This window comes from Colletotrichum aenigma (assembly GCF_013390185.1).
Source record: "Colletotrichum aenigma strain Cg56 chromosome Unknown KSG_Cg56_contig05, whole genome shotgun sequence".
Lineage (NCBI taxonomy): Eukaryota > Fungi > Ascomycota > Sordariomycetes > Glomerellales > Glomerellaceae > Colletotrichum > Colletotrichum aenigma.
Genome location: NW_023500911.1, coordinates 3,612,373 through 3,627,239, shown reverse-complemented (window position 1 = coordinate 3,627,239; position 14,867 = coordinate 3,612,373). Strand labels below are relative to the sequence as shown.

At 50.9% G+C, this 14,867-nt stretch overlaps 5 protein-coding genes across 5 annotated transcripts; 2 read left to right on the top strand and 3 right to left on the bottom strand.

Moving 5' to 3' along the window:
* Nucleotides 1–972: 972 nt before the first annotated feature.
* On the top strand, nucleotides 973–4,010 carry CGCA056_v008629 (putative transporter; the record flags this gene model as incomplete). The annotated part of the gene is made up of 7 exons (XM_037323876.1): nucleotides 973–1,200; nucleotides 1,264–1,585; nucleotides 1,638–1,987; nucleotides 2,041–2,440; nucleotides 2,492–2,592; nucleotides 2,645–2,792; nucleotides 3,787–4,010. The coding sequence occupies 7 exons, from the start codon at nucleotides 973–975 to the stop codon at nucleotides 4,008–4,010; spliced, it is 1,773 nt and encodes a 590-aa protein (XP_037177632.1).
* A 4,543-nt stretch (nucleotides 4,011–8,553) lies between these two features.
* On the bottom strand, nucleotides 8,554–8,883 carry CGCA056_v008628 (uncharacterized protein; the record flags this gene model as incomplete). The annotated part of the gene is made up of 1 exon (XM_037323875.1): nucleotides 8,554–8,883. The coding sequence occupies one exon, from the start codon at nucleotides 8,881–8,883 to the stop codon at nucleotides 8,554–8,556; it is 330 nt and encodes a 109-aa protein (XP_037177633.1).
* Nucleotides 8,884–9,813: 930 nt separating this feature from the next.
* CGCA056_v008627 (uncharacterized protein) lies at nucleotides 9,814–10,331 on the top strand (the record flags this gene model as incomplete). Its single annotated transcript, XM_037323874.1, has 2 exons — nucleotides 9,814–9,911; nucleotides 9,971–10,331. 2 exons carry the CDS (start codon nucleotides 9,814–9,816, stop codon nucleotides 10,329–10,331), a joined length of 459 nt encoding a protein of 152 aa, XP_037178311.1.
* Nucleotides 10,332–10,514: 183 nt separating this feature from the next.
* Nucleotides 10,515–12,196, bottom strand: CGCA056_v008626 (uncharacterized protein; the record flags this gene model as incomplete). Its single annotated transcript, XM_037323873.1, has 4 exons — nucleotides 10,515–10,770; nucleotides 10,818–10,927; nucleotides 10,984–11,952; nucleotides 12,005–12,196. 4 exons carry the CDS (start codon nucleotides 12,194–12,196, stop codon nucleotides 10,515–10,517), a joined length of 1,527 nt encoding a protein of 508 aa, XP_037178312.1.
* Nucleotides 12,197–13,059: 863 nt separating this feature from the next.
* alp1-4 (Alkaline protease 1) lies at nucleotides 13,060–14,367 on the bottom strand (the record flags this gene model as incomplete). Its single annotated transcript, XM_037323872.1, has 2 exons — nucleotides 13,060–13,626; nucleotides 13,678–14,367. 2 exons carry the CDS (start codon nucleotides 14,365–14,367, stop codon nucleotides 13,060–13,062), a joined length of 1,257 nt encoding a protein of 418 aa, XP_037178313.1.
* Nucleotides 14,368–14,867: the final 500 nt, after the last annotated feature.

Here is a 14,867-nt window from a genome sequence, read left to right as displayed (position 1 = left end):
GGCTTGCAAGAACTCGGAACTGCACCCTGTGTAGTCTTTTTCATGCAGACAAAACCTGAGACTACCTTCTGCAGTCAATTGAGCCCTGCGTTGTTATTCTAAGAGGGTCTCGTTATTTTCGACTTCTGGACGTCACTTAAAGGTCGAGGTTTGACAACTAGCAATGAATATTGGATTTGGGGACCAACAAGCTTGTTTTGTGAAGAGCAAGAGGCGGCATTATCACACATATCTATTGACGTATGCAGTTCAAGGGTGAGAAACAACGCTTAATGATTCTTACCATGCTTCACGGCATCTATTCTGGTTGTCTTGCGCGGAGAATTACGGACGTCGGGCCGGTGCTGCACGAACCGGCATTTCAGATCACCACATTTGAGCCTGCGTTGACGTGATCTCTTCCCCCACTCCACCATCCCAGGAACGGTGCAAGGAGCCAATCAACCCAACCACATCGTTGTCAGAAGCTTTGTGTCTGATACTACTCTGCTACCAATCAATTTTCATGCGTTTTCGCTGGTGAGATACTTTCTCCTCTCTATTTCATAAGTGCTCCGCTATCGCCTCCTTCCGCCACTGCAATGTCGAAGCCCCAGACAGCCGGCACCCATGAACGACATCCACCCTAATCTTGCCCCGAAGCGACCCAAGGTCTCCAATCCCATCTCTCCAATCTGTAGGCTTTCGGCATGAAAATGCCGGTCTTTCGTTGGTCTCAAAGCCGTCCTCTCCGCGGAAGTATCTGAGCCCACTTGATGTCCAGTGGGGTTCCATGACGAAGCTCCGAATTGCACCATCGTGGATCGCGAAGTTGTGATGGCAGACTTTGCATGCGACTAGTCGAACATGCTATTTGCCTTCAGAATAAATATTCTAGGCATGAATTAGGTTTACGAGGAGCCTCGTTCTTCCGCAACACGGCCTTCTTCTCATTGGTACCCCAAGACTAGTCGACTGTCTTGGCGCTTTACCATGTCTGGCACGCCAAGCGTCAACTCTGCTATTGAGCAGAAGGGCGAACGACTTAATGTCGACGACAAATCTGCAGCATCTAGCTCAAAGCAGGCTGCTTCGACAGAGGTCTGGGCAGTTGGAGGTTCGGCAGAATTGTATGAGCCAATCCCCGAGTACGAGGGTCGACATCGCTACGACCCAAAGGCAGAATGGTCCGAGAAAGAGGAAAAGAAGCTGGTCAAGAAGGTAAAAGTCCCCAAAGATGGTAGTTGAAATGATGACGAAACGCTATGTTCTGATACTACGCAGCTTGACTATAGAATTTGCAGTTGGGTCTGCTTAATGTTTTTCGCATTGCAACTTGACCGTGGCAACATCACGCAAGCAAACTCTGACAACATGCTCGCTGATCTCGGTCTATCCACGAATCAGTACAACTATGGCATGACCATCTTCTATCTCTGCTTTCTCTGTGCCGAACTGCCCTCGCAGATGCTTTCGAAGAAGCTAGGCCCGGATGTATGGATTCCGATTCAGATGACCCTGTGGAGCACTGTCGCCATTTGCCAATGTGCCATCAAGGACCAGACAGGCTTCTACGTAACCCGCGCACTGCTGGGTCTCATCGAAGGTAGGTTTATACCGTTCTTCCTGCTCGAACCTTAGATACTGATCTTGGATAGGCGGCTTCATTCCGGATGCCATCCTGTACCTCTCGTACTTCTACACCAGCAAGGAACTGCCCGTCCGTCTCAGTTGGTTCTATGTCACTAGCAACGCATTCACCCAAACGATTGCAGCTTTCCTTGCGTTTGGTATTCTGCACTTGCGAGGTACGGGAGGCTGGGAGGGTTGGCGGTGGCTCTTCGCCCTTGAAGGTGGTCTGACAGCAGTGATCGGCATCCTCTCTTGGTTCTATCTCCCACCAAGTCCGACTCAGAGCGCTGGTGGACTACGCGGAAAGGACGGCTGGTTCTCCGAGCGGGAAGAGATCATCATGGTCAACCGCATCCTGAGAGATGACCCGAGCAAGGTATGCCAACGCTACAAGAGTGCAATACTTCTGATTGCTAACCTTTCCGACAGGGTGGAATGCACAACCGACAAGGACTGACTTTGAAGCTGCTATGGTCTGCTCTCTGCGATTGGGACCTTTGGCCGATATATCTCTTCGGCTTTACGCTTCTCATCCCAGTTCAGCCGGTCACAGCGTACATGACGCTCAACCTGCGAGCGCTTGGGTTCGACACATTCCAAACCAACCTACTGACTGTCCCAGCATATGTCCTCTTCTTTATCCAACTGATAGGCTGGACTCAGTTCTCAGAGCGATTCAACAACCGTTTCTTCACCGTGTTCATTTACTCTTTTTGGGTATTCCCACTTCTGCTGGCACTGGAGTTGCTCCCAAGCACAGCAAGCCCTTGGAGTTGGTATGCGGTGACTGCTTTGACAATCGGATACCCATATGTTCATTCCATCCTGGGTATGTGTCTTTCGGATCGAAAGTCTTGGTTTGGGACTAACGCACAAACAGTTGCCCTGACATCTCGCAATGCGGGCACCGTACGCACACGCACCGTCGGAAGCGCAGTGTATAACATGACAGTGCAAGCGAGCAGTATTATTGCTTCCAACGTGAGCCATTGTGTTCCACTCAAAATCAGAAAGCAGGATTGACATTCAACAGATTTACCGTACCGATGACGCACCCCTCTACCGCCGTGGAAACAAGGTCCTACTAGCTATCACTGCCTGGAATGCCGTGTTTGCCTGGATTATCAAAGGCTACTACATGTGGAGAAACAAGAAGCGGGATGATATTTGGAAGAACATGAGTCAACAGGAAAAGGACAATTACTTAGCAACAACGAAAGATGAGGGAAGCAAACGTTTAGATTTCCGATTTGCTCATTAGAGAGCAGGAGAAGAAAGCAATGCGTCTACACTGATAAGTATTGTTACGTTGAATATATGCAATGCGATGTCTTTGGATCAGACAACGAGATCCTTTTCACATTACACGCACTATATAGGTAACGTTATGGAACCGAATTCGTTCCGGGAAATTGATATTACAAGTGTCTTTGACATAACATAAGATATGAATCATTGCAGTCGCTGTCCTTTCAGGATGGACGCTGTGTGGAGATATACTGGCTTTATTCGAGGGTTTCCATAAACGATGATGTCTAGCTCTAAAACTGACTGTTATGTCTCAGCTCTTTCGCAACATTCCCTTTCCTCAGGCGGTCAAACACGATAAATAAGGAGCCTGTTTATGGAAATCAATCCAAGATGGACACTTTCCCTGTCATTTATTCCTTCACTGGGAGCGATTTATGAACCTTCCCAAGGCTGTAAGGCTTTACGTCAAGCGGTGAACAAAATGTTTTTGGTAGGGCGGCAACACTGAACCTACTAAATTCAATTGCGTCAGACTTGGACACAAGGTGCTGAAGTCGACATTCAATTAATCATAACACACTTCAGTTCCGTATTATGGTCAGATAACATCGCTGGAGACAGATCCCTGATGAGGCAGGCTCGGTCCTGCCTGCGCCTCGAGATTCGTTCCTTCCCAAATTTATGAAGACCCATTCATCTACCCGAGAAAACTTCTGTTTGAGTTCTGGTTATTTATTTCCACTCACACTAACAATTCTGTCCTATAAAGCCTCACTTCACTGCACTTTCACTGCTTCACACTCAATCTCACCCTGCGCTGCATTTCTTTATACGTTTCGTCAGATCCCGGGTCCTTCGAAGGCACAAACGACATGGAAGACGCTGTTGCTGACACCCTGTCGAAGGAATTGGCTTTAGCCATAGCGGGATACCGTCGCATTACCGGTGCATCCGTACAGGATAGCTTTGAGCTTGCCGGGGGCATCATGGTGAAGCTACGTCGGAAGTACACTGAGACTGGCATCATGGTGCCTACCAAGACCAAGGCTCAGGCCAATGACTCTGTCGTCGCAGTGGCGCTGGGTGTGGGCTGCGATACTAATGACGCCTCTGTGGCTGGTGAAATCACAGACGATGACAACGATTGACGGTGGCGGGACGAACGCTGCCAGTGCGGCTCGCCTTCATGTTGCAAATGGCAACATTACTTTCGATCTCATGATCTCCACTACTAGTGGAACCAATAGCCCAGGTGTTAAGGATTGTCTCTGCAACGTTGTCGGATGCGGCATGGCCGTCACTCGGAGGGACACCTTAGCAGGGTGTGAGTAACAGTCCAATGCTGAAAGACAGCTATCTAACTGACCGTTCACTTGAGCATTGTATGATTTACTCTCCTGACACCCATTCGTTGTCATTCAATACGTCTGCTAACTCTAAGCTCCTGGGCTACCTTAGATGAGCAAAGATATTGACAGACAGCAACCCGTTATTGCTGAAAGCTATGAACTTGGCGTCTCTTCTTGGATGCCTTTGGCAACATTGAGACGACATTGGCTTGAGACAAAAAGTCAAGGATGATGAAGTCTGCCGATTTCCCCCTAGCATTAGGCAAGTATGTCTCTAGCACTAATAAATGGAAAGAAGGCATTATGAGATGTGAGCTTGACCCATGTCGTGGAAAATGATCGCAAAGTTGTTCGGTTGGGACATGCCACATGATGGATGTTTGGTGTGCCACACCTCCATTGCCGTAAGCACCCTGCATGATAATCATTCGCCGAGGCGACCTCCCCCACGTATCATAGCCAACGAAAGCCCCGCGTCTTTGGCATCACCTGACGTAGCCTGATTCGAGGAACTTCCAAATATTAAATAATTTGAGACCCATTGTGATGAAGGCAGCTTCATTTGCGCTGATATCCTGGTTCCAGTGTCCACCAGGTTGACGGCAAAATGGCCGACGGCGGTGTCATTGCACTCACAGCCACCATCATCGGTGCTGGTCTTTTGATAATGATGTATGGGTTATTCTGCGGACCTCATCCATGGCGCCGGTTACTTCGGCTCTGCTCATCGCGAAGAACACGGCGGCACTCACACGCTGGCATGTATGATGTCGAAACAGCGACAACCTATTCTGAGTCTACAGGTGCGTCAAAAGCATTCTGAGAGTCTAATTATTCTATGCAGAAGACTACTCGTTGACAATGACACAGACGGCCCACCACCTCCTCCACCACCTCCTCCACCACGTCCGCCACAGTCGGCATTTTTTCCCCAGCAGCGCAGACCATCATTTTCACGTAATCGGAGACCTCGGGTCTATGGTGCTCCAGCTACGGGTGGGGATTTCCGACCGGAATTCCCAGTCAACCAGTATCCCGCATGGGATCCTGCAATTGCTGGTCCACGAAGAACGCAAAGACGTTCTCGCCACAGGAGGACTTGATGAGTTGGCAATCTGATACAACGAAAGCCCTGTCAACGGAGACACGAAAAGTTGAGTGCGGGCCAAGAATCATGTGAAAGGAGGCTCTCACCTAGGAAGGAAAGAATTAGTGGCTTGTGTCTTCAGGTTCAAGTCTAAAAGAGATGTTTATATCGGATCTGTTGTGTTTCGTTGTAGAAGGAGTGTCGCGGAATTGTCAATAGAAACCTACTCAACACTCACATATAACAGCAAGCGCCATCATGGAAAATATGATGAGCGCTGTCCGGATTTTGACCAGATGTATCGCTCAACCAGCAATAGAGCTAAGTAGTAAGTCAAACCCCCCGTGTGTTGGAAGATTTTGACGAAACCCGGCAACTTCAAGGCCCAGCGAGTAGGCATCTATCCGTGAGCCTCCAGGCCTTGCCTAACCCCACACACTCACCTCCATCCTTGGTCAACACTTTTGGTATTTGAGTTATTTTAGTGGAAGCCGTAGACCTCTGCATTTACTGCTCTCGTGAGACAGGGCGATGATAATCATGTCAACATCTGCGTCGCTGCCTTCAACGAATCGAGGTTCGCCGGCGCTTTCGCGAACTGCTATTGCGGAGACTTTGTGTACAGCTCCGTGCCGATTCTATTTCCATAGCACAAGAGTAACAGTCCTTGTCCTGGGAACTTGACTCAGACTTGTGGTGATGGCGGTCCTCCCCTAGTTCCTCGGCAGAATCCACGCAGTCAATTGACAATCTACATTCGACTCGACATCGGCGAAACCAAGCGGAATACATCATCAACTATCAATACCCGGTCCAACTCGATATCCATAGTCACAGATTCCCCAATTTCCATCGCTTGGCGAGGTAGCAACTACCCAAGAGCCGACAACTGACAGCGGAACGCTTATCCCTCCACCAAGCTTTTGCACCAATCCAGGGGATGTGCCTGCAAATATAGTCTACAACATTTCTCCCTACTGGGTTAAAATCGACAACCGATTGCTTTCAAGGCCATGAGTACATCTGGGAAGAGTGTTTCAACCAGAGCGGACCTGAAATCGATGAAAGGGCAAAAGTTGAATGAGTTATCACTACTGTTCTTCACTGGAGACCTCACAATTGGGGTAGCCTTGTGTCTTGCTCGGAGGCTTGCGGATGACAGGCAGGATTTCCCCATCATTCGAGCGACTTGGAGCACACAACCCAGGTCTAATTAACGATTATCTGCCTGGGCAGATACAACATGTCAGAAGGGGCCGTAAACGCCTGCAATGGCTAGGATGTTGCTCAGGGCATCCTGGCTGTTCTTGGGTAGATGAAGTTGAGCGGGTTCGACTGACACGGAGCATGGGCTCCATTGAGGAGAGTTTGGGAGCAACTACGCAAGGATGGCTGGGCTAGCCTTTGACTTTGTTCATGCCGACCATCAAATGAATGTAAATTCAATGACGACGCATCGGACGCGCCCGCAATTTCTCCAGACTTCATACACGTGGATCATTATTTCTTGGTTTCTATCTTTGTGATGGGCATTTTTCAAGCATCATCACTACCCACTTGATTCCTTGCAAAGAAAAACTCTACACTGAAATAAGATCTGCTTTCGGCTTCTCGGAATGCCAGAACGGCCTCTTTTCGTCACGACTCAGTTCTGTCTCAATGCCTTTGACGGTTTCTGCGTAATCAATCACAGCAAACAGAACGTAGACCACACTAGTTGTCCTGTATCGCTACAGTCAGTCGAAAAACGGCATGCTCAAGATTCTAGGCGGCATACCAGGTCACTATGCCAGCTCCTATCGTGGCACGACCAACCGCGCCTCTTATGCGAAGACCCGGTGAACTCTCGCAGAGAAGGCGGTCTTGATTTGACCCAATCAAGCTCATGTGTCGCTGGGTTTCTGGAATGGCAACGAAGACACAAAAGCCGAGGGTGAACAGCGCAAGACTCAGTACCGATATCCGAGGATCTGAGCCGCGGCGGATACTTGAGTTGACTCCGATCTCGACTGAAAGAAATATGGCCTGAGAAGTTGTTGGCTCGAATTACTTATTGACGAATCCGCCGCTCACTTACTGTAAATATGAAAAGAGTCTCGTTGAGGGTAGGATACTCGAGTCCATCTCCCTCAATGCTGGTGGCCAGGTCGTGGCTTTTCCGCAACCATGACGAACAGTACACGCCAAACATGGTGAGAGCCAATGCGCAAATCTGGAATAGCCGCGTGGAGTACATGGAAAATCTGAATAATGTTCTCAAAGCCATGGTGAAGGTTGAAGAAATATGAGAAGGCACTGGGAAAACAATCAAGTTGGCAATGCTGAGGAAGAACGTGAACAGCAGTTGATTAGCGAATTCGAAGCAGAAAGCGCTCTCTCTAAATACTTCGCTTCAATGCGACCAAACACATGAATCTCGATACGCCAAGCGCCGGGTGGATATAAACGTGGAACTGATCGCCTCGTCAGCTCGGCGCGACAAGCTCACAACAGCCATTCGCATCAGCTTAGCGTCTCTACCAAGTCTGCTGCGCAATGGCGCAGCTGCGACCAAGACCTCTCCGGTTCTTGGCCCGACTGACTCAGCCCAAGTATTCCTATATTAATCAATGCTTGCAGGTGTTGGAGGCTCGCGGTCAAAGTTCTCAAGGATCATCCCTAGTTGCGATACATCTTGGCGATCCGGACGATCGGGACACGGATGCCGTTTAACCAGGTCCATCTCATCACAGACACAGAACTTGACGAAGTGCGGGCGATGAGCACCTTTATGGACAGCTTATTGAGGTGGGAGATCGACCAACCCTAGTAGAAAAACCTCAAGAGGTGTACGCAAAAGGGACTCCGTGCGAGTTATGAAAATCTTGCGATAGTTCCGGCCGGCAATGGAGTCTTTGACCATCCAACTGGTGAATCTCATTTATGCTGGCAGCGTTTCCGGATAGTTGATGTCAAAATTCGTCGTGAAGACAAGGCATATCACACATCACGGAGCACTTATTCATGTGAGAAAACTAAATCTCTTTTTCCCTGAACTACCTAACAACCATACATCTTGGCCCGAGACACCACGAGACACAGGCTCGGCAGGCGACGAGACCTCCAGAGATTCTTTCCCTCAGACCTCTGGAGGCCGCTGCAAAGATGTCTCGGGCGTTCCACTGTTGCGCATTCCACTCTACTTGCACAAGAACCCCCAACCTCCCATCTGCGTTGACCTCAATCGACGCTTGTCAATCGATTGTCGACTGTGCTTCAATAGCGGTAACGGGTGCGACCTTGATCGTGGCCATCAGCGTAAAAGTTGCTGCCCCACTGATGGCGCCGACGACCTTGGAAAACTTGGTCGCCCCAAAAGTAGTCACTCTTAGGACCACCAGTCCAGCCGATCCACTCGTCCTTGAACCGCTTCATTAACTTTTCCTTCTCGCAAAGGAACTCCTCGCGCTTGATCATGATGAGGTAGTCGTTGCCGGAAACCCACTGGGTCTCTGTAATTTCCCTGTCGACGAGGGTTCGCCACTCATCCTTCTGGGAAGATTCCCACTCGTTCCAAAAGCTGCCGCTGGACTGAGAGTTACCCATTTCGATTGATGTTTGTTTGGGCTGTAGATAGGTGTTTGTTTGTGTAAGCCTGGGCTTGTAGATGGGATTGTAGTGGATGGTAATTGATTAGTAGAAGCTCAGAGGCTAGTATCTGGCGTCTTGATGAAGTTAGATTCTGAGGGTAGATGAAAGATGAATAGTAGATAGATAGTAAGACAGATAGTATGATAGATGGCAAGATAGATTGCAAGATAGATGGTCCGAATTGAACTTTCGATCTGTCTTTAGGTTGTAAAGATGATTACAAGGATTTGACTTACTTGTGTGTGGTAGATGGTAGAGTGGTAGTATTGTAGAGTGGGAGTTGTTGTGTGTGGTAGTTGTAGTGGGTGGGAGATTTTAGTGAGTAGTAGATTGAAGTGTGTGAAGAGGATGGATGGGAAGAAAGATTCAGCCCAGATGAGAGAAGCTGAGAGCCGTACTTATAGTCTTTTGATGAGAACATTGATAGCTACTCAACTTCCACAGGTTCTATCTTGTGTTGATTTCAAAGCATCGTGTGTGAGCCTTTTGGTTGATCTAGGTGTATCTCCGATACTGCCAGGCCACAGAGGTCGGTCGGTGACTTGATGTTGCTGGTGATCCGTATATGTCGTGAAGAGAGTTTCAAAAGGCTACGGTGACGAGGACGCATCCTGTTAGAATTTTTCGTCCCCAAGTTACTTGATAGTTATTTCAAAGCTCAAACGAATCTTTTCATATAGTTGTGACTCCCTATGTTGGCAAGATTCCTCGTTTTCCCCTCTTCTCTCACATCCATCGGAGAACCGTCACCAACGTTTCTTAAATTCCCGTGGAAAGACCGCCAGGCTACTTCCACCGCTCAGAGAGCATCCAATCGCCGCGTTACGGCTTCTTTCCTTCCTTTCTCTCGGCTACATTTAGTTGTCCACCCATTAATCAGTCATCATGACCGAGCAAAACCCACAACCACAAGGCCCGAACAGGGACTCGGCTCCCTCTGAGCCTGAGAAGAAGGTGCCAGCCTCTGACTTGATCTCAAAGGGGTAAGTTATCTTTGTGGCCATTTCATGCCAGTCTCTACTTGCTAACGATATACTCTCAGGGAGACTCGGTCATGTTCGTCCTTGTCAGTGCAAGACGGGCAGGATGCCAATGCTGAGGGCAGCTCTCAGCTCAGCTTTGATCCTGGGACCTTTGAGCCACCAGAGGGAAGTTCAAGCAACGATGCCAGTCAGGGCCCAAAAGCTTCGGTACCTGAAAATTCCGAGTCAATGGGCAACCTTGTCAGCCACACCTTATTCTCTCAGATGGCGCCCACTAGCTATCCGAGGATCATCTCCGAAAAGGATTGCGACCTTCGCAACAAACCACCAGACAACAAAAAGTCGCCAGACAATCAACCGCCAGGCAACAAACAGCCAGACGGTTCAACAAAAGGTCGCTGTCGGAGATTCACCGCGTAGCGCGAATTAACTTTGTATGAAAATAGCACCTTGAGATTGACCCTGAGGGCCCCGAAAATAGAATTCTTTTTCATCAATTCATCTTGCCCCATTACACGGATTTGTCATCTCTCACCAATTAAGAGCACAACCTTGGTGACTTCGTATTGATCATCCTTTGCAAACCTCTTCGTCGAAGAACCTCTAGTCTCTGATGTGGAAGCCCATACTCTCAATCTCCGGAAACAAGGCTCGTATCGACTTGTCCAAGCTCCAGTTTCCCCCATTGGTAGCGTGTTCGAAGAATGCCCGACTCAACATCCTCCGCCCAGTCAAAGGACAAATGTCTACCGCAGCCTCAATGCTGTACGGCCATCCAACACTGGTACCTCCGGTATCCGTCGTACCTGGAGAAAGCCAGTCTCGAAACCTGTTGATCAGCGCATCACGGATAGCAGGACTACCAAGGTGGTCAGAGATGAGCATCGCCTGTAAGTTGGAGCTTACTGTGGTACGAGGTCAATATTCATACGATGTGGCATGAATCGCTGGTGCTTCGTCGGGCGGATCATCTCAGGCATTAGTGTGTAATTAGTTGCCGTGGGGAGGATATTCCACTTCGATCGGTTAGAACTGCATGCACAGAGCTCTCTGTGTCATTTATTTTACATACCCTCATGTACGTAGCGTAAAGGGCGCAGCTTGCCAGCTGAACGAAAACATCGTACCCTTCAATATTCTTCACCAACTCACAGGCCCAGGAGTGAACGTCATATGCGTCCCCAGGCTGTCGGTCTCGGAAGAAGAGCTCGAGGTCAATCTGATCTTGAGGCCCCAGGACCTGATACGACGGCACACCGTTCGAGAGCATTTCCATCGCAGCATCCCTATAACTGTAGAATATGTTCGATAGTGGGCTGCCGTCGGAGGTCATGAATGAGGGTAGGCGGTACTCCTCAGTTCGCATGTTCATCAATTGCCGTGCTTGCACTGCTGGAGGATAATGGTTTGCTTTTATGGCGCTCGAAAGGGGAAAGTTTCCGAAGCCTTCGACAGCGCCTGGTGGGAGAATATGACCCGAATGATTTGCTTGGTTCGCCTTGACTGTGGCTTTGAGAAACTCGGAACATTTTTGGTCCTCTTGCTCAGGTGACAAGGCTGTCTCTGTTCCTGCTGATGGCGAGTCTTTGCTTAGGTCTATCGAATCGACCTGGTCAAGAAGGTAGTGCATCTTGTCAATGTGCCACGGTACTGCGCCTGTCGGAAGCATGACGTTGCCATCCTGCTCGACTTTGACACTAGGCAAGGAACTCTGTGAAGACTTCCGGTCGAACAAAGTGCTCGACCCGTCGCTGGAACTCTCATTTCTTGGTTTTCGTGGTTTTTGTTTGCCCTCCTTAAGTCGTCGCAGAATCACTTCCGGTGATTCGTCCGCAGCCAGCCAAGCCATGATCTCGGCCTTCATGGCATTGTCCGCCGACTTCAACAGCTCAAAGAGAGTTTTCAATTTGTCGACCTGTCCAACCAATTGGCGATTTGCCCTGCGGATACCCTGCATCCTCGTCTCGCCATGATCGACCTCGTAAACGCAATCATGAGTAGTCGCCGCACAACGGCTACACGACGGTCGTTGGCCATCACACTGAGGTTAATTCATAAGCAACGGAAAACAAGACGGTCCGTACGAGACGTACCTTTTGCCGTAACTTTCGGCATGACCCGCACGCGATACGCCCCTTGGGTCCCTTGGAAGCTGGACTTGGGGGCGATGCGGGGAGGGGCTTGTCATCGGAATGCCCACGAGGGCGGATCGGACGCAGATTGGTCGACATGAGCTGGTACGATGTGGTGAATGCCCGTCCGGTGGCCGGTGTGCACAGAAGCATCGTTGCCTGTCGTTTTCTTAGACGTGTCTATGTTTGCGGTCCAGCTGAGGTGGTTGATCGAGACAGTCATCCAAGGCAAAGAACTTCAACGACGCATGTTGTGGGCCAAAAGACCCTAAGTAGTAGCACTACCGAAGCCCCTTGGACTAGCGCGCAGCGTCTGGCGCTCGCGATCCAATGGGATGGTGTCAGTAACTCACTTGGTAGAACTTTGGCGGAGCGATGGTGCCACCGGAATTCACGGGTAGCGAGCCTTTGATCCTTTATTTCAAAAAAAAAAAAAAAAAAAAAAAAAAAAAAAAAAAAAAAAAAAAGGCTTGTGAGGGGGAAGGGAAGAAACATGGAGCCACGGTTCACATGTACTAGGCTGGATATGTGTTGACGAGGGGGCAAACCTTTGGCCCACCATAAGCATGGTTTCTTTTTTCGAACATGGTCTCAAGAATTGGGGAAATGTGTCGCCCTTGAATGACAAATTTGACACTCCCGTCGATGCTAGTTCCGCTTGCTCTCCGGGGAGATCTGGGTCTAAGTAAGCCATTCAATTAGCAGCTCCTTGCACAGTAATAGCCCCTTCATCCAGTCCATCCATGGTGCCGCTGTCGTCTTATCCAACAGATCTCAACAGCATTTAGATTGGTGCGAACAGCTCACGGGGTACAGCCGACACCTCATATGTCGATCGTGTCTATGCAATGGAGCAAAGTGACGTCAACAAACCTTAAAACACATGTCACTGCGTCTGGGCGATGCCATAATCATTCTCATTCGTCTATTACATAGCACAACAAGATTCAGCGGTCAGTACAAAGTCTTACACAATCCAGTTTTTCTCCTCCCTTCGCAAAGCTGATCGTCCCATCTTAGCGGCCGCTGCCGTTGTTCACCAACAAATTGGGAGATCCCTTGGGGTCTCCAACGACATCGGGGATCGCCAGCTCCAGGATCCGGTTCGTGACCGCGTCCGGGGTTCCCAAGCCCGACTCCAGGCCCCTGAGGTAGCACACCAACCCCGCAACGAGCGGCGCCGCCATGCTGGTGCCCGTCTTCGTGGCCGTGCCGGTGTCAGAGGTGTGGGCGGCGCTGATGATGTCCCGACCGGGCGCGAAGACGTCCAGCTCCGGGCCGTAGTTGCTGCCGTAGATGTCCTCGATGATGTTGACGCGGCCGCGGTCGGGCTGGGTCATGCCGACGGTGAAGGACTGGGGGAGCCTCGCCGGGGAGACATCGGTCGTCGGCTGGTTGCTGTTACCGGCTGCGACGACGGCGAGGACACCCTGCTGGTAGGCCGCGAGGACGGCGTTGTCGAGAGCGGTGGTGCCGCCGACGCTGCTGAGTGAGAGGTTGAGGACGGAGGAGTTTTGGGCACCCTTGCTGACGATCTCGTCGATGGCCCAGGTCATGCCGGCAAGTATCCAGGACGTGGAACCCTGAAGAATGTTAGTGAACAGTCGCGGGTGATTTGAATCGTTTTGACATACCGTATCGCCATCGAAGACCTTGACGTCGACAACGGTGGCCTTCTTGGCAACACCATATGTCTTTCCGACAATCGTACCAGCCACGTGGGTGCCGTGGCCACTCGTGTCCGAGTTCGTGCCGGTCTGCTCCGTGGAGCCAGTCACGCCGTTGATGCCGAAGCGGGCGCGTCCCTCAAACTCCTCGTGCGACAAGCGGATGCCGGTGTCGAAGACGTAGGCCGTCGTGCCCTCGCCAGCACTCTCGTCGTAGACGTACTCCGTCGCACCAGCCTCCAGGTGGGACAGGTCGCCCAGACTCCAGATGCTGCTCGTCTGCGTGGTCAGGTCGCGCTTCGAGGTCGCGGGGGTCTCGGTCGGCTCAAGGTAGATGAGCGTGTCAGGCTCGACGACCAGAACCTCGTCGAGCTCCGAGATCGTAGCCAGAGTCGCGTCGTCAAAGGAGCCGCTGTACGCGTTGAAGTCGCCAATCTGGAACGTCTTCTCGACCTCGCCGGCGGCACCGTCGCGGCGGCGCAGCAGGCTTCGCACGGCGTTGTGGTGCGCCGTGACAGCCTCGGGGCTGGTGCCGGGCTTGAGCTGGATGATGTACTTGCCGGCCATGAGGCCCGGGTCGGCACGGCGGTTGATGCCGCTCGGCGCCGCCAAAGCGGGCACGATGGCGCTGAGGAGAGAGACCAGGGTTGCCTTCATGGTGATCGGTCGGGGGGTGGTACTGCGTCGATGACGATGACATTCATCCTCATGGGACGGTCCTCGGGCGGGTTTTTAACTGTCGCTGTCAACCCATGCATCGTCGCGGAGACTCCTGATCTTGAATCGGACAGGAGAGAATGCCTGCATGGCGTGACACGGGGACGATGTCCTATTCAGGAAGCTCGTGATGCCGCCTGTGGCGGGTAGATCCGACCCCCGGCCGGCTCCTCTCACCGGCGGGAACGGCTTCGTCAGGCTTGTTCCTCGTTAATTGACTACAAAGACCGGTCGCCGATCAACTCCGCAGCTTGATACTCGAGCCTGTCACTTAGAAGTTTGATAAGCATTTCAAGCAATGCTCTGAAAGACCTCGTATCGCGACCAAGATGAGAGCCTTCCCGGCAGCCAAGACCTCGCCCCGAAATGAGGCATGGGTCGCGATGGAACCCTGGCATTGAACCACCTTCCCCATTCTTCCAAAGCGCTCCCCCGCCAAG